Raw genomic sequence first — 19,402 nt, forward strand, 5'->3', positions numbered from 1 at the left:
GCTAACGCTGGAATGTCGGCTGCATGTCACTTTCCCCAGTGATAAACGTACTCGTATTAACGTTTAGTTGATATAACTCATTGTTTATCTTGTCGGACTGACACAGACATCCACTATATTCCACAAAGATGAGCATTCCATTTGAAATAGTAGTTCGACATTCTGAAGGAAGTTAAGTGAGGAATTAAGATTTTTTTTTCAATGTATCGCGTAGGCAATTTTTACGAGACGAATAGGATGTTGTTCAAAGCAAAACACACTGTGTAACTACAATTAAAAAAAATATTTTTGAGAAAAAATATGAAATACCTGATTTTGTATGGGTTGTGCTCATTTTTCCTGAAACGGTAATATTGGCTGCATTTTTTGCTTCTTTTTCTTGCGGTGAGGATTTTGAGGTCTTTTGCACCAATGTCCTCGAGCCTGTCTTTTCAGAAAGGCCTGCTGACTTCCCCTTTTTACCAGATGCGCTTGACTTTTTCACACTAGTCTTCCTTTTGGTCATCTTTTCTCTGGCTGAAGTTCTGCCAGTCCGAGTTAAAGCAACCTCCGGATCCACCATAGACACATCAGGGTCTGGTAGGGATGGTTTTGCGTCAATAATGATATGCTCCTTGGCATCTGTACATTCTCCTAATGCAGTTGCCAAGGTACCAGTTGCACTACTATCCTTGGGAAGCATATCCTGCTCCTCATCCGTGTCCAGAGCAGCTTCAGCAGTAGTGCACTCCTCCGTTTCGAGCGGTATATCCGAATCTTCCTCCTCACTGCCAGAACTTAATGGGCTCTCCCAATGTAGCGGAGTTTTTTGACCTTCTTCCACTTTCGGAGGGGAATTTGATTGCCAGCTTAGTTTGTTCTCATCAGTCATTGCCACGATCGTGGCTCCAGGGATTTTCATTTCAGCAAAGTGAAATTCAGCTTGGGAAGGGGAGCGATGATGCTCCATTGCAAATGTTCTTTCTGAATGTGATTCTGAAACTCTTTGAGGTGTTTGCCTTTCTTCTGATTGAGTTGCACTTTTATCTTCCTGTGGAAGTTTTTCAACATTTCTGCCTCCACCATTTGGTATATATGCTTTCGCTTCATCTGCTACGTTTGAAAATATCATGTGTTCATCACCTGTTAACTTTTTACCAAGTTCACTTGATGTTTCTTCCATTCCAGAGCCTGATTCTGTGTTTTTCATAGCAGATGAACCAGTTAGAGAATGGCTACAATCATGAGTACTGCCATGATCAGATGCTACAATCACAGAGAATATTCCAACTGCTTTCTTTTCATCTTGTGTAACCTTAATAGAATCGTCCTCTCTTGCTGTAGGCCAGCTGACATCTTCTTCATCGGGAGAAGCCAAAAGTGCTTTTATAGGTCCTTGTTTCTTCAAAATGCTAATTTCATGCAGTCTTCCATCTTCCTTCATTCCTGCTTGGAAACTCAGCTCCTCTACATCTGGAGAATCCAAAAATGTCATGCCGCTTGGTAAGGTACCTTTGGCTGGTGTAAGTGACTCAATGGGAATACCACTGTCAATTGGCTGAAGCGGCAAGTTGAAGGTTGTTGCAAGTCCTACAGAAGTGTTGCTTGAGATGACTAATTGAGATAGTGATTCTTTTTCCATCGTTTCTGGAGATATTACATCAGATGATGCAACATTTACTTCCTTTCCTGACATTGCTTTCAATTTGCTTGGTTGGAGGTAGAACATTTCTGTAACAAAAGAATCTTTCAGAGGATGCCCTTGATCTGAAATATCTCGATCTAGATTTTCCTCTGCAAGACTTTCAGATTGTTTTTGTGTTGAAAATATATCTGTTGTTTCAGATAATGGCTTTGACTGGTCTTTTCTGGCACTATCAAAAGATGAATGTCCCAAAGGTGAGTCTGAAAGTGGTGATCTTGATAGATCTGTATGCCTTGTTTCACCTTCCGGTAACTGCTCTTCAGTTGTAGTCGGATGATCAGACTGTGTCTTTTGTTCAGGGGTGACAGTTTCTGATGACTTTGATAAGGAAATGTTTGTATCTTGCAATTGTACGTCTGGCATAGAAATCTTCAGCTGTTTAGATGTGACCACAGAGCTTTCTTCCATTGTTACATTGAGTGTGGTTGCTTCTTTACCACTCTCAGGAGATAGGCCTGGGCTACCTCTGACCTCATACTGAGCATCAGCTGCAGAGTCTAAAGAATCAGGTGAGTGTGATGTGCTCTCAAGATTCTTGAAGGAACCTTCTACTACCTCCTTAACAAGTGGTGCAGACTGCAATACTAAATGTTCTGCTGATGGGGAAGTTGCAGACTTTGTTGAATCCATTGAATCTACAGGGCTAAATGATTCTACCAATGAGTCTTGAGAATAAGAACTTTCTGTGCCAAGTCCTTTCAATCCAAAGACAGGCTGTAGGTTCTCACTGCCATCAAGAGAGACCTTATCTACACCTAATAAATCTGCTTCTTTGTGTAACGCTGCAGAAGAATCGACCGGCCCTAATTCAGTTCCACGTGCCGTATCAATGCAGCTTTTCTTCTCTGCTATTAAACTCGATGAGAAGGAATCATCAGAAGATGATGGATATTCAGGTGAACTTCCTGCCATTGTTTTCATTGGGCTTTGTTTAGCTGGTGATAAAGTAGATTTTGATTGAGTTTGATGTGAAAAGGTGCTGGAGGTTATAGGTGATAAAGGTTTTTCGAAACTTTCTTTTGTTGTAGAATATTCATTCAGTGATATCGAGACTGGTCTTACTTTATCACTGCCAGGAGAACATACCTGCTCACTTTGCATACATGTTGTTTGAGAATCTTTTTGAAATGATTCCTCCAATGTATTCATTGTAATTGGTTCTTCATAATTGCTTTGAATTTTATGTTCCACTGGTGAAGGCGTTTTGTCACGAATTTCTGAAACCTCTTGGTGTTCCTTTCCTTCAAGTTTTGCATCCTTTTCTGTCATCTGGACTTTGCTGTCTGAAGTTTCAAAATTGCTTTGGAAACTTTTCAAAATTTCTTCTTCTTCTGAAACTTTTGCATCAAATAGTAAGCCTCCTGTTTCCAAACAAATTTTCTTTGCCGAAACTGCAGCAGTTGCTGAAATTGGGGAAATAGATGTCACTTTCTGATACTCTTCTTTTTCAGGTTGCAGCACATTGTCTTTTAAAGGCATTTTGTCACGAATTTCTGAAACCGCTTGGTGTTCCTTTCCTTCAAGTTTTGCATCCTTTTCTGTCATCTGGACTTTGCTGTCTGAAGTTTCAAAATTGCTTTGGAAACTTTTCAAAATTTCTTCTTCTTCTGAAACTTTTGCATCAAATAGTAAGCCTTCTGTTTCCAAACAAATTTTCTTTGCCGAAACTGCAGCAGTTGCTGAAATTGGGGAAATAGATGTCACTTTCTGATACTCTTCTTTTTCAGGTTGCAGCACATTGTCCTTTAAAGGCATTTTGGCCTCATCCAATGCTGTCCCAAAAAGTTTTTCGCTTTTAATCTCAGCACCACATTCAACATCTTCAATCGGAGATTTTGCCAATGACTTTGATTGTTCCTTCTGTTCTGCATTTGGTGACACCATCTTATCTGTCTTCATTAAATCTTGTTTCACATATTCAGCCTCTGGTGCAGGACATTTTGCTGTTGGACTTGTTGAAGGTGGGCTTTCTGGGGTTCTTTCAGATGGAAACATTTTCGATTCAAAAATATCAGAATCCTTGAGTTTTGACGTGCTGTGAATATCATCCAACTTTTCTGAGGTCTGTGCTTTCAATGACTCAACTGATATCAATTTTTTTTCCATGATTGGTTCATCTTTACTCTGCATCAAAGTTGGCATTGGTACCACTGAAGTTCCTATTGGAGAGAATTCTGAGACCATACTATCAAAACCTGAACCCTCCGGTGGTTTTGAGGCTTGACTTTCTGGAGATACCTTTACTGCTGTCTTTTCCGGTGAAAATTCCATTGCACCAAATGCTTCAATTTCAGGAGTCAATTCTGATTGGCTCAATGGTGAATTCAAACTTGTACTTTTAGCAGTCGGACGAACTGGTGACCTCGTAGTTGGAGACGTTTCCAATACGTCCACTGGAATTTTCACTATTGGACTTTCAAAACGTAGACTATCTGGTGCCTGTTTGCAGACACTTTCTGTAAACTGACAAACTGGTAGCATCTTGCATGGGCTTTCTAAACCCAAATGTACAGGTGATGTGGTAGTGGAAGAATCTTCTTCAAGTGGTCGAGCTGGTGATTTTAATATTGGACTGTCAAGTAGAAAATCTGATATTTGTACATCTGAAGCCTTTTCTTTCACTTCAGTTGAACCTTCTGCAACTCTACTTACTGGTGACTTCAAATCGAGACTTACGTCAGGCGGACCACCCAAAATGGTCACTTCTGTTGTATTTTGTGGAAGCGGACTGAAACTTTCTTTTGGAGCAGAATGCTCAATGTTTGGAACTTGCGGTAATTCTACGGATACGTTTTCTGTGCTTGTACTTAATGATGCCTTAAAAGCGAGGTTTTCAGCTGCTTGGCTGCTTGCTAATTTTACTCCAGAATCTTTGACCATTGAATCACTTGGTATGTTCTCAAATGAACTTTTATCACTTGGGCTTGCTGGTGATTTTAAAGCTGGACCTTTTGGGAAATTCATTGGCTCTTTTACAGGTGAATTAGTCTCTGAAATTCTTTCTTGCCAAGCTGGTTCACACATCGCATCAGATAATGGTGAGACTGCTGATGGACTCGTGAGTGATGACATTTCAGGAGTCAACTGCTCAGACTTTAAGTCCTCATGAACTTCTTTTTGGGGAGAAATGTATTTTTCTCTGGGCTCCAAAGCAGAAGCACATGAGATATTGAGTTGACTCGGTGTTTGGCTATCATGAACAATATCCTTTTCGGACCTGTCAATTGACAAGGCTTCTGACAATGGTGAAATTGTTGATGAGCTTGTTCCACGGGATATTTCGGAGGCTGATTGATCTTCTGACATGCCAAGTGGTATGTCTGTTGGTTTAGGAGGTATAACAATTTCAGATTGTTTTACAACGCTTTCTTCTGTAGTTGTCACAAATGTTTCCAACATTGTGTTACCTGTAGGTGTCATTTCAACCGGACTTGAGTGAAATGTTAGTGGTTTTGTAACATTATTGTCTGATTTGGAACACTTTGTAATGTCTTCAGTATTCACTGTCGGTTGGCCGTTTACATGAACTTTGCTAACTGTATCCATTTTTTCACACGGCATTATCTCTTCATCGTGAGCTGTGCCGATCGGGGAAACTGGTGCTGCTATTGATGCCATTGATAACATTGTATTTTTTATATCAGCATCAAGGTTCATAACTTTGTCATCTTTTTCATGTGTTGCTGTTTCCTCGAGATATGTTGGAGAGAGTGCTTCAGACATCGGTGAGGATGCCGACGTTCTCATATCAGAAGAAACACCTGAAGTCGAATCAATTCCCTTGGAGTTTTCTTGCACACTTTTGGGTTCCAGAGTGAACAATTGGTTGGGTTCTGGATGAATATCAAGGCTTTTATCTTCCGACTTCTTAAGAAGTAGGCTTTCGGATGCTGAAGAAGACACAGATGGGCTTTTAATTTCATCTTTTGAAATCCCTTTACCATTTGATGGGACTACAACAGAATCCGATTCAGTTTTGCTGGAAATAGCTTCTTCATTAAGAAGCGTTTCAGAAACTGCTGGCATTGATTGTGACTCAATTGCCCTTTGTTCAGGAGAAGTTGTGTATCCCTTCTCAATAGATGCCACGGTTTCCAAAGCTGCTTTGTCTTGAATTGCAATGCTTCCACAAATGGGCATGTCCAATTGATTTTTAATTAACGTTGATGATGAACTCAATTTTTCTTGTGCTGCAGTGATACTGCTATCCATTTCAATATGATCCGAGCAAGGACTAGGCAATGAAGATGGAGTCCCCAATGTTGGAGAGAGCTCAATTGAAACAAGCTTTGTACCCATGTCAGATTCATCTTTCGTAGGAGATTCTACAACAAGTAAATGTGCAGGTCTTTTTGCTGGAGAGCCATCGAGTGACTCTGAGCTTTCATGCATGGCTTCCTGTTTTTGTTCTGCAAAAGGGGTTTCTGAAGGAATGGCCTCACAAGTCTGTGATTTTGCTAGAAGCATGTCATGGGAATCCATTATTTTGCCAACCGAGGTGTCTTTTGGTTGTGAAGCAAACCCAACGTCTTCCTCCCCATTCGCTCTCTTATTGAGAGAGCAAATACCCACATCTGTTGTTGCTGCTAAAGAAAGTGATGCATAAAGCTCATCCGTTGCACTTGGTTCTGTTATTAGTCTGTCGCTGCTTGCAGGAATTTCTTTCACAATCTTATCTGGAGAAGTAGGGATAGATGCTTCGTCTGAAGCATCAGGAGATCTGGGTTGCTGAATTGCAATACCAGCGGCACTTTGAAGGTTCACATCGCTGCTTGGACTCATCTTTTTGTCCGTATCCATGAGCGATTCGGATGTCATGCTGAGGCTGACAGATGTCTCACTGAGTGGTGACTCGTAGGAAGACTCCGTCCTGGCCACTGGTGGAATTGTTATTTCTCCAGGTTGTTGTACTTTAGGCACGACAGAATCTTCAGTTGCAATTATTGGTGGTGAAAACAAGATATATCCAGGACTCTTCTCTGACATTTCAATGGAAGAAACGATGGGCTTTTCAGGTGAATGGTCTTGATCTTGTAGCATCACCTCTCTTTCCTTCTTGATGTGACTTCCTTCCTCAAGGTTTGAAGGCTCTGAAAATGACTCTTCAGAAGGATAGCTTTCCAAACCCATTGTACGATCTTCAAGAGGTGTGATAGATTTGTCAGAAAATGTAAGCTCTGAGAGGGTGGTCTTTACTTCGTCTCTTGTGAAACCACGAGTGCTATGTTCCTCTAGGGCAGATGGAGGTCGTGCAATGTTTTTATCAAATGTGACTTTCTTGGCCAGCGAAGAATTTTCATCAGGAAGAGAAATTTCTTTCTCCACGATGCCTTTCAAATTCAATGGCGAAGCCTCTTCGTCTTTTGACTGTGTCTCTTCACCGTGAGCTTCATCAGAAGTTAGGACTTTGTCTGTCTCATCTTTTTTTACTTTGGAGAATAATTCTAGAGTTTTCTTTGATGGGGAAATCTTTACATCATGCGTTGCCTCTTCAACGGCTGTCTCTTCACCAGTTGGGATTGAAGAAATGTTCAATAGTTTTTCATCCGAGCATATGTACCTGCTAGCAAATTCTTTTGCATCATAAGATTCTTCTCCTTCAGTGTGATCTATGGCTGCTACTTCATGTTCTTTCTCACCATCAAATATATCACCTACTCCTGCAGCATTGGTTATGAGATCACTACCAACATGAGGCTTAACTGAGTCTTCCTCTTGAACACTCAACATGGAGGACACAATTGGTGGAGACAAGGGGTGGTGACTGCTTTGCAGAGGTTCTGATAAGGTAACTCCTGAATAGATTCCAGTTGAGACCTCAAGAGGTGGAGTAGGACTTTCTTCCGCATGAAGAGTCACTTCCGCATCTGGTGTTCCTGGATCTTCTGGCAAATTGCTTTCATCGCTCAGGACATCCCTTGATGTCTGAATTTCTGATAGAGGGGTGGGATCGCTTGAGATTCCAGGAGAAGCCATTGCAGCGCCTAGCCCCATCATTATTTCTTCACAGATATCTTCTTCAGAACTCACAAGAGGTGCTTTGACAGCTCTTTGTTTAAGGATTACGTCGACTTCAGCTTTGTGTCCCTCTTTTTCCTCTTTCTCATGCTTCTCCTTAATTTCCTCTTCCTCTATTTTGTCTGATGGAATTTCAGACACTTCAGTTGCACCTACCTGTTTTACTTCATCTTTGAAAAGAAATTCTGGCTTTTTATCATCTTGAACTTCATCGCTCTTTGTGGCCTCCACAAATTCCATATTTGCGTTGTTGTCAGTGTACACAATATTATCCATCGCTTCATTCCCACCTGTAAGCACATGTTCTGTCTTAAGCTGCTCACTTTTTACTTCTACTCTCGGAAAGTGTTTCTCCTCATGGACCTCATCAGTTGATAGTTCCACATATGAGAAATCCTTGTTTGCTTCATTGGATTCTGCTCGGTCTTTTGACTTTAATATATCCTTCCCTATTGCCTCAAGATCTTCAGCGTCAATGGGCTGCCCTACTTGAGCATCCTTGTTCAAGTACTCATGTTCAGGTGCAATAACAGCCACTTCCTTTTCCTCAGGTACCAATTCATCCACCTCAATAGCTTCCTGTGCCATTTCCACGTCTTCCATTTTCTCATCCTTCAGTTCCTTAAAATCACACGTCAAATCTTCAGGCGGTGTCATTTGAGGAGGCTCCATAACCAACGACGGCAAGCCTTTTGATGGTTTTCCAGCTTCTTCAGTTTTTTTGCTGGCTTTGCTGTCCCTTTTTCTTTCTGGACGACCTTTGGCTTTTGGCTTAGGAGATGGAGCACGCACCTTCTTCAAATGTTTATTATCTGCCTCTTTCCTGTTTGCCTTGGCCTTTTCCATCTTTTGCAGAGCAGTTGCTTTCACGTCGTTTTTCTTCATGTCAGCTATTTCCCGTTTCTTTGAAACCTTCTTAAAATCCCTCCTGATATCTTTTTTCCCTATTGGTTTTATTTCTTTTTCGGTTTCCTTGGATCCTTCTTTCCTTTGTCTCTCCTTTGATTTAGATATCCGCGATTCGGCCTTTTCTCTCAATCCTTTATTTATAAGCTGTGGTTTGTGCTTTTCTTCCACTAAGCTTGTTTCTGTTTTTGGTGAAGAGTCCAAAAGGGATGCTTCCATTTTCTTTTTGAGAAGTTTCATGTCTGCATCTCTTTGATTCTGCACAGGTGAACCAATTTCACTTTTAACCGTTGCTGGTGTTATGTCCCCGTTTGAGATCATGTCGGGTGCCGCTTCACCAAGGCCTTCAACATTCAATGCGATTTCTCGAATATCAGGAGAGGTCTTTTTCACATTAGCTTCTGGTGGGGTTTTGCTAAGATTTTCTCTGTTGTCCACCTTGGATTGCTTGGAAATGTCCTTGTCCGTTGGTCGTCGAAGAAATTCCAAATGTTTGAGCTTGTCAAGTCCTTCAAGGATCCGACCTTGTGGAGCATTTCCAGGGAACAAAACCCGTACAGTTTTCTCCTCCGCATTAGCTGGTATCCACACAAGGAGGACAGCCACAGAAGTGAGGTAAGGCACAGATATATCTCCCTCTTTTCCTCCTGGAAGCACCACACCAGTTTTGGCCTTACTGTTTCCTGCCCATCGGTTCATAAGGAATTGCATTTCCTTACTGTCTTTAACAGGACTTAGTGTGTATAGGTCAAGGCGTCCCACACCTAATTTTTGAAACAAAGTTAGTGATTCAGGAGATGTTGCAGAGGGAAGCCTGGTAAGTGGCCTCGGTATGATGTTCAGGTCATCAAGAAGCTGAAGTGTTAACCGTCCCTCGGTAAAGCTACGTTTTGCTCGCACAGGTCCAGGTCCAGAATCACGAAGACGTTCCGGGATGTTGTAGAACACGACACCAAGATCGGGCGAGATAAAATGTCGAAGCCAATCTTCTCGACTGGCACGCTCTCCTCCACCACTACTGCTTCCACCACTGCTATTTTCTTCATCATCTTGTGCACTGCGTTCAGATGCTTTTGCCTCTGCTACTTTTCGCTTGAGTAGTCCGTTAATACCTGGCAAGTTGTCGGCACCAACATGAGAAACTAGAATAGCATCCAGTCGGTCAAGGTGGCGAGCCAATTTCCAAAAACATGCACAGCGTTCAGAACCACCATCGACTAAAAGGGAAAAACCAGGTACGGCAAAGATGGCAGCATCCCCACGTCCTGCAGGAAAGATGTAGCAGCATGGTCTTGAAATTTTAAGAAAGCCTCCTGATGAGGGTGGCTCAAGGAGGTCAAATGGTGACGGTACGGAGGCTGACTCAGCTAAGTAGTCTCCAAATTCACACGCAGCTTCCATGGAGTGGCTTACAGGCTCAGGATTCATGGAAACAAATGGAGGCAGAAGACCTGAGCTGGTCCAACCTCCCTCGTCTGGGCACACCAAGGTGAGGCAACTGCCGCTCTTGCAGGGCTACGGAATCGAGGATGATAAGGATTTTTCGGTGAAAGTCTCAAAAAGTACATGCAGCTGTGCAACTCATGGAGACAATGAAAAAGGTAGCTATTGTGAGGAAATAAAATTTACAAACCATCATGAGAAACCGGAAAAAACATCTTGGTTAATTAATATTTTTCCAGTTACCTCACAGTTACTTCAATCCAGTTACTTCAATCTTTCAACAAAGATTGACAAATTTGAATGTTTTTTTTTTTCTCTCCATAAATTTCATAAAGGTCAAATCAATGAGTTTACTTGGCATTGAGGGTATACCTGGCACTCGTTGATGAGATTTTGAAGGTCCTGGCAGGAGAATGTTCCTTTCGATAGAGCAAGTGCTCCAGAACCCTCTAGGTAAGGCCCAACAAGAAGGAGAAGTTTTTGTGGAGCCGGAGAAGAAAGTAAAGTCCGCACCTGAGAATAAAGGTAAAAACTGCAGAAATAAAAATAAACAAAGATTCATGGAGAGGGAATCAAATCATGCAACTGAAACGTTACCTTACAGAAGATGAATTCCCTGTTTTTGGTGGGTAAATTCAAAAAAATCTCACAAATTCTGATCTATTATGAAGCTCACACAACATTATTGAGCTCTCACTGCCATGTACCTATAACTTTCCCTGTTTACAATTACGCTGTTTGTTAGCTATCCTGCATTTTCATGTGCCACTCAGTTACATGTGTCCCTTCCTTGCGATACCTGTTTGTGTTAATGTTTTGTTTTCTTCTGCCTTCTGATACGTCCTTCAATTGATATTTGTCTGTGTTACTTGGTTCTGCTTTCCCTTTACGCTCACGTTATCAGCACATTGGTCTATCATCCTCTTTTGTCTATATCTTCCATGTTCCTTGATCTTGCAAGCATTAATAATAAGATCTTTGTTCGTATGCAGCACAAGGCTGTGGTGTAGCATCATTGGCTGACGGCCGTGTCACTGATGCGGTGCCCTCTGCTGGTTCGCACAGGAATTTTGGAATTTGCTAATGGTGCCAGAGATACTGTAGCTCTCCGAATCTTCAAGAAGGACACCATGCGATCTTTAATGTCCAGCAACGAATGCTGGCGAATGGGACGTCCGTTTAACGTCCATCCGACGGATGGCACAAACATTGATGAATCACACTACCTGTGAAACACCAGGGTGACAGTTTATAGCTGGGTCAGGTTGATTGGGTCAGGTGTTGACGTGTTGATTGCATCATCATATCCACTGCAATATCTTCAACGGAGGAGTACACGGTCGTAAAATGGCCTGATAATCTAATGTTTATCATCTATGAATGTTAAAATGTTTTTGCTTTTTAAATTAATCTATAAATTTTAAAATGGCATGACTTGAGTCACTCAATCACTAAGGTGGAATTGTAATACAAACCTCCTCATGAACAGCCTCTGATGAAGGGTTCAGCAAGGCAACGGTTTCCAGGTCACTGCTGTGATGCTCAAGGGTCTTTTGTCCTATGAAATGACGAAAACAAGGATGATACATCAAAACTTCTATTAACACAAAAAAAACATTCTCATTGTTTCGGCTCCAGTTATAAGAGTAAAAGTCATGAAGTGAAGTTTTTGACTACATTGTGTCAAGGATGGGAAATTCAATTATCTGCAACTTTGTAGCCAGTGAAGCATGAAAGTAAGTTGTATCAACAAAGTAATACGACAGAAGGTAGCAATTAAATAATTATTTTATTGTGTTAAAGACTTGAGTGATAAGATGATACATTTATTTTATATTCATGTATTTTTGTACAGCACAGTATACAAATACATTATTTATTCAATGCCCTATAACGTGAGTTGTTAAAGACTCACGGGCGTACCATTGAGCTGCTGAGCATGTTGTTTATATAAATAAAAGATCACAAAGGTACTTGCATGGTGGAGAGGTCAATGCTGAGGAGACATGACGAAAGATCTCTACTCCAGAGGCTTTCTTTATATGTATAACAATGTTTCCACTCACTGGCAATTCTTTCCTCTCCATAATCGGTCTACCGACATATCTATCGATGTCTAAATATCCCCTGTTTCTGCATCCCACTGCTGTTTGTATTGTCGTCCAACAAACATATGGAGAATTGAAAATCGTAAACATGAAGCCTCTCCAGACACCCCTCTTGTGCTAATTGTTGTGTCCTCATGTGATTTCTCTGCCCAGATCACCCACTGAGCTGCTTGTGCATTTCAACACTGATAAAAACGAATGATTGTTTTGATGTATAGGGCTTTGCCATGAAGTGGTGATAATGGGAAATAAAACAAGTCGACTCGGTGGTGTTGGTTGTGCCAGATCCCCAGTGGCCCCTTGGGTTGCCAGATTTGGTGTAGCTCCGCCCTGTCTGTGTGCAGCACCGCAATGCGGAGCACTGTTTAACCCTTACCTTACCTACCCCAGTGGCTAAGTTATTGAATTTTCCACTCTTTTTGCAATTCACAATGAAATGCACAATCAGCAAAAGGAGGTATTCCATAGTCGTGCAAAATAAAAATGGATTTTATCAACTGAAAGCTGACAAGAGTACATGTTTACTACCGTGGTAAACGAGGTGTGGCTGCCATTTTGAGCGTTAGTCCTTCCTCAGAGCAAAAGGGTATGAAGCATCAGCCCCACCTGGTTTACAACGGCAGAAAACACATGCATGAACTTTCTTGAAGAAAGCCGTTGCTTACAATGTCTGCCGATTATAGACCGACACACTCGCCTTCACAGAGATGAATACTCTGTTGCGTAATTTAAAAAAAATCGATTTGCTTGTGTCTTGTCACTTTAAAAAAAAAATTTTTAGATGTATATATTTTTCTACTTAGGTTCAATGTAAATGTACATTTTAATAACATTGGTTATAACAGTAAATATTTTTTAAAAAGCAAGAAATTTGTCAAGATGGAAGCTCGAAGAGAATAACCAATGTGAAGTCATGACATACTGTATGTTTGATGTATTCCACATAGTTGAGAGCTGTTGTTGTACGCTGATGCTGATGATGCATGTCCACATTTAAGACTGCGTCCATTGTAGACAGAGCTATAGAGTTACACATGACAGAGTGATGAGATATTGACCGACTGAGCAACATGCAGGTGGAAGTGCACCGTAATGGCGTTTCTCTGGACAAACAAACCAGTGGTGCTGATCTCCTATTTTAACCAGATTTTTAAACAGCCGTGGGAATTAAACTCAAATTAATGAGAGTGATGCAACAAGGCCTAATTTATCCACTTCACCACCAAGCCTGGGAGATCAACAGTCACGACCATAAATGACAGTCTGGTAGCAGGAAAATATCAGAATTTTGCCATGACAAAAAAAAGTTTTCCTAATTGGCGAGCTTCCTTTGTTGGAGTCAATATTTGTGCTTTTTAATTATTTTGTTGGTGTGGTATCGATAACTACTTCAATCGGGTCATGTGTGTGCATCTGCTTATGACATTTCCCTGATTTTTGTACACTGTATAGTGTGTGTATTTGCTGTGGCCTGCAAAAGTATTCACCCCCTGACCAAGTTTTCACATTTTGATGCCACCTGAGCTTACTTCATGATGCTTTCAAATCAAACTTAATACAAAGTCTTCCCAAACTACTCCAAAGTGATAAAGCTAAAAAATGCAGATAAAGTGTGAATAAGTTTGATTAACAGAGAAAATCAGATGATTCTCAGCTACACAAGTATTCAAACCCTTTGACTAATTAACCCAAAATCACTTGAGGAGCAAATTATTTGTTTGAAAGATTACAAAATAAGTTGAATGGGTTTCACTTGTATGTAATCAGTGGTTTAACTTAAATAATAAGCTCCCCCACTCATCTAAGGAGTTTTAAGGTGCAACTTATTTTGTCAACCAACAAATTAAACGTGAAGACCAAGGAGCTTTCCAAAGAAGTCAGACATAAAGTGGTGGAGAAGCACTGTTCAGGAGAGGGTTATGTGAAGATTGCAAATTCACTCATTATCCCTTTGAGTGCGGTGGAATCCATCATTAAGCAGTGGAAGACGTGTCATAGCACCCAGACTCTACCCAGATCAGGTCATCCATCCAAACTCAGGAGCCGGGCAAGCAGGAAACTGGTTCAGGATGTCACTGTAAATCCAACAATGACTTTGAAAGATCTGCAAGGCTCTTTGTCTGAGATGGGGGTCAGTGGCCATTCATCAACAATATCCTGTTCCCTTCACAAAGCTGGCCTTTATTGACAGGTGGCAAGAAAGAAGCCATTACAGAAGAAGACACATCTAAACATTAATTTGGAGTTTGTGGAAAAGCATCTTAATGATACTGCAGGCAAGTGGAGAAAGGTTTTGTGGTCAGACGAGACAAAAATTGAACCTTTTTGTCTAAATTTAAAGTGTTACGTCTGACGCAAACCTAACACATACTGCACATCATCCAGTCAACACCATCCCTACTGTTAAGCATGTTGGTGGCAGCATCATGTTATGGGGTTGCTTTTCATTTGCAGGAACTGGCAAGCTTGTCAGGATAGAAGGGACAATGGACGATGCAAAGTACAGGAGAATCCTTGATGAAAACCGGCTTGAGTCGGCCATGAATCTGACTGGGTATGAGATGCACGTTTCATCAGGACAATGATCTGAAACACAAAGCTGAAGCCACAATTAAGTGGTTGAATAAGAGAAAATAAATGTTCTTGAGTGGCCCAAAGTCCTGACTTGAACATAGTTGAACATTTGTGGTGAGATTTCAAGATTACAATCCATCGACGATCCCCAAACTTGGCAGAACGAGAGCAATTTTCATTTGAAGAATGGGCAAAGATTTCACCATCTCACTGTGCAAATATGGGAGGGACCTCCCCAAACAAACTCAGAGCAGTCATTGCTGCAAACGGTCCTTCCACCAAGTACTGACCGAAGGGGCTGAATACTTTTACAACCAGTGATTTTGATTTGTACATGTTTTTTGCAAGTACTCCTGACATGTAACCTCCTTCAACTATAACAGTGTTTAGTTTGATCTCTTCAGTGATGAATGTAGTTAATTTGGAAGAATTGATTCAACATAAATTTCAGTGACAATACAGGATTGTGGATCGGTTTGCTACGCTCAACTCACCACACGTCACTACAGAGGCACAGGCTTGTTTTAACTGAGGATAATGACTGTACGTGAGTTGTTACGTTCTCATGATAAATATGAAACAAAATTTTTAAAACACCTCACCACCACATTAATAAAAACAGCTCACCACCATGGTATTAATGGTGGTGAGGTGAGGTGGTATTAAAATCATTTCACGACTACGTTATTAAAAATACCTCACCGCCATGTATTAAAAATGTCTCACCATCACATTATGAAAAACACTTCACCACCATGGTATTAAAAACACCTCACCACCATGGTATTAAAAAACCTCACCACCATGGTATTAAAAACACCTCACCACCATGGTATTAAAAACACCTCACCACCATGGTATTAAAAAAACCTCACCACCATGGTATTAAAAATACCTCACCACCATGGTATTAAAAACACCTCACTGCTACGTAACTACTACGTTATTAAAAAATACCTCAACACCATGCTATTAAAACCACTTCACCGCTACGTAACCGCGACATTATTAAAAGTACCTCACCACCATGGTATTAAAAACACCTCACCACCAAGGTATTAAAAACACCTCACCTCCATGTTATTAAAAACACCTCACCACCATGTTATTAAAAACACCTCACCTCCATGTTATTAAAAACACTTCACCACCATGGTATTAAAAGCACCTCACCACCATGGTATTAAAAACACCTCACCACCATGGTATTAAAAACACCTCACCACCATGGTATTAAAAATACCTCACCAACATGGTATTAAAAACACCTCACTGCTACGTAACTACTACGTTATTAAAAATACCTCACCACCATGGTATTAAAAACACCTCACCACCAAGGTATTAAAAATACCTCACCACCATGGTATTAAAAACACCTCACCACCATGGTATTAAAAACACCTCACCACCATGGTATTAAAAACACCTCACCACCATGTTATTAAAAACACCTCACCACCATGGTATTAAAAACACCTCACCTCCATGGTATTAAAATCACCTCACCACCATGGTATTAAAAACACCTCACCACCATGGTATTAAAAATACCTCACCACCATGGTATTAAAATCACCTCACCACCATGGTATTAAAAACACCTCACCACCATGGTATTAAAAATACCTCACCACCATGGTATTAAAAACACCTCACCACCATGGTATTAAAAATACCTCACCACCATGGTATTAAAAACACCTCACTGCTACGTAACTACTACGTTATTAAAAATACCTCACCACCATGCTATTAAAACCACCTCACTGCTACGTAACCACGACATTATTAAAAATACCTCACCACCATGTTATTAAAAACACCTCACCACCAAGGTATTAAAAACACCTCACCTCCATGTTATTAAAAACACCTCACCACCATGTTATTAAAAACACCTCACCACCAAGGTATTAAAAACACCTCACCTCCATGTTATTAAAAACACCTCACCACCATGTTATTAAAAACACCTCACCTCCATGGCATTAAAACACCTCACCACCATGGTATTAAAAACACCTCACCTCCATGGTATTAAAAACACCTCACCACCATGGCATTAAAAACACCTGACCACCATGGCATTAAAAACACCTCACCTTCATGTTATTAAAAACACCTCACCACCATGGCATTAAAAACACCTCACCTCCATGTTATTAAAAACACCTCACCACCATAGCATTAAAAACACTTCACCACCATGGTATTAAAAACACCTCACCACCATGGCATTAAAAACACCTCACCTCCATGTTATTAAAAACACCTCACCACCATGGCATTAAAAACACCTCACCTCCATGTTATTAAAAACACCTCACCGCCATGGTATTAAAAACATCTCACCACCATGGCATTAAAAACACCTCACCACCATGGCATTAAAAACACCTCACCACCAAGGCATTAAAAACACCTCACCACCATGGCATTAAAAACACCTCACCACCAAGGTATTAAAAACACTTCACCACCATGGTATTAAAAACACCTCACCACCATGGTATTAAAATCACCTCACCTCCATGGTATTAAAAACACCTCACCTCCATGTTATTAAAAACACCTCACCACCATGGCATTAAAAACACCTCACCTCCATGTTATTAAAAACACCTCACCACCATGGCATTAAAAACACCTCACCACCATGGTATTAAAATCACCTCACCTCCATGGTATTAAAAACACCTCACCACCATGGTATTAAAAACACCTCACCACCATGGTATTAAAATCACCTCACCTCCATGGTATTAAAAACACCTCACCACCATGGTATTAAAAATACCTCACCACCATGGTATTAAAAACACCTCACCACCATGGTATTAAAAACACCTCACCGCCATGTTATTAAAAACACCTCACCACCATGGTATTCAAAACACCTCACCACCATGGTATTAAAAACACCTCACAGCCATGTTATTAAAAATACCTCACCACCATGGTATTAAAAACACCTCACCGCCATGGTATTAAAAATACCTCACCACCATGTTATTAAAAACACCTCACCACCATGGTATTCAAAACTCCTCACCTCCATGTTATTAAAAACACCTCACCACCATGGTATTAAAAACACCTCACCACCATGGTATTAAATATACCTCACCTCCATGTTATTAAAAATACCTCACCACCATGGTATAAAAAACACCTCACCACCATGGCATTAAAAACACCTCACCTCCATGTTATTAAAAACACCTCACCACCATGGCATTAAAAACACCTCACCTCCATGTTATTAAAAACACCTCACCACCATGGCATTAAAAACACCTCACCTCCATGTTATTAAAAACACCTCACCGCCATGGTATTAAAAACATCTCACCACCATGGTATTAAAAACACCTCACCACCAAGGCATTAAAAACACCTCACCACCATGGCATTAAAAACACCTCACCACCAAGGTATTAAAAACACCTCACCTCCATGTTATTAAAAACACCTCACCACCATGGTATTAAAATCACCTCACCTCCATGTTAATAAAAACACCTCACCACCATGGTATTAAAAACACCTCACCACCATGGTATTAAAAACACCTCACCACCATGGTATTAAAAACACCTCACCGCCATGTTATTAAAAACACCTCACCGCCATGGTATTAAAAACACCTCACCACCAAGGCATTAAAAACACCTCACCACCATGGCATTAAAAACACCTCACCACCAAGGTATTAAAAACACCTCACCTCCATGTTATTAAAAACACCTCACCACCATGGTATTAAAATCACCTCACCTCCATGTTAATAAAAACACCTCACCACCATGGTATTAAAAACACCTCACCACCATGGTATTAAAAACACCTCACCACCATGGTATTAAAAACACCTCACCGCCATGTTATTAAAAACACCTCACCGCCATGGTATTAAAAACATCTCACCGCCATGGTATTAAAAACACCTCACCACCAAGGCATTAAAAACACCTCACCACCATGGCATTAAAAACACCTCACCACCAAGGTATTAAAAACACCTCACCTCCATGTTATTAAAAACACCTCACCACCATGGTATTAAAATCACCTCACCTCCATGTTAATAAAAACACCTCACCACCATGGTATTAAAAACACCTCACCACCATGGTATTAAAAACACCTCACCACCATGGTATTAAAAACACCTCACCACCATGGTATTAAAAACACCTCACCACCATGTTATTAAAAACACCTCACCGCCATGGTATTAAAAACATCTCACCACCATGGTATTAAAATCACCTCACCTCCATGTTAATAAAAACACCTCACCACCATGGTATTAAAAACACCTCACCACCATGGTATTAAAAACACCTCACCACCATGGTATTAAAAACACTTCACCGCCATGTTATTAAAAACACCTCACCGCCATGGTATTAAAAACATCTCACCACCATGGTATTAAAAACACCTCACCGCCATGTTATTAAAAATACCTCACCACCATGGCATTAAAAACACCTCACCACCAAGGTATTAAAAATACCTTTCGTCAGGTTTTCGTCAGGTCAGGTTCGATCTGTGACCTGCTACAGGTACCATGTAAACCTGTACTAACCTGTTCCATGGTCGGGTTGTCGGCGACTAAACCGTCTCCCCCACCAGGTTTTCTGGTGAGGAGGGTGTTTGG

At 40.8% G+C, this 19,402-nt stretch overlaps 1 protein-coding gene across 1 annotated transcript in view; it reads right to left on the bottom strand.

Annotated features, from left to right (window-relative positions):
* LOC147017525 (uncharacterized) overlaps nucleotides 1-19,402 on the bottom strand; it is a 107,715-nt gene that overhangs the window by 12,755 nt on the left and 75,558 nt on the right. The window contains exons 3-5 of the mRNA XM_085847241.1: nucleotides 11,527-11,609; nucleotides 10,424-10,564; nucleotides 310-10,123 (exon numbers count right to left, since the gene is read on the bottom strand). Coding sequence (XP_085703367.1) covers nucleotides 310-10,123; nucleotides 10,424-10,564; nucleotides 11,527-11,609 — 10,038 coding nt within the window. The remainder of the gene's footprint in view (nucleotides 1-309; nucleotides 10,124-10,423; nucleotides 10,565-11,526; nucleotides 11,610-19,402) is intronic.

This window comes from Eptatretus burgeri, chromosome 11 (assembly GCF_056783735.1).
Source record: "Eptatretus burgeri isolate ZD-2024b chromosome 11, Ebu_testis_v1, whole genome shotgun sequence".
Taxonomy (NCBI): Eukaryota; Metazoa; Chordata; class Myxini; order Myxiniformes; family Myxinidae; genus Eptatretus; species Eptatretus burgeri.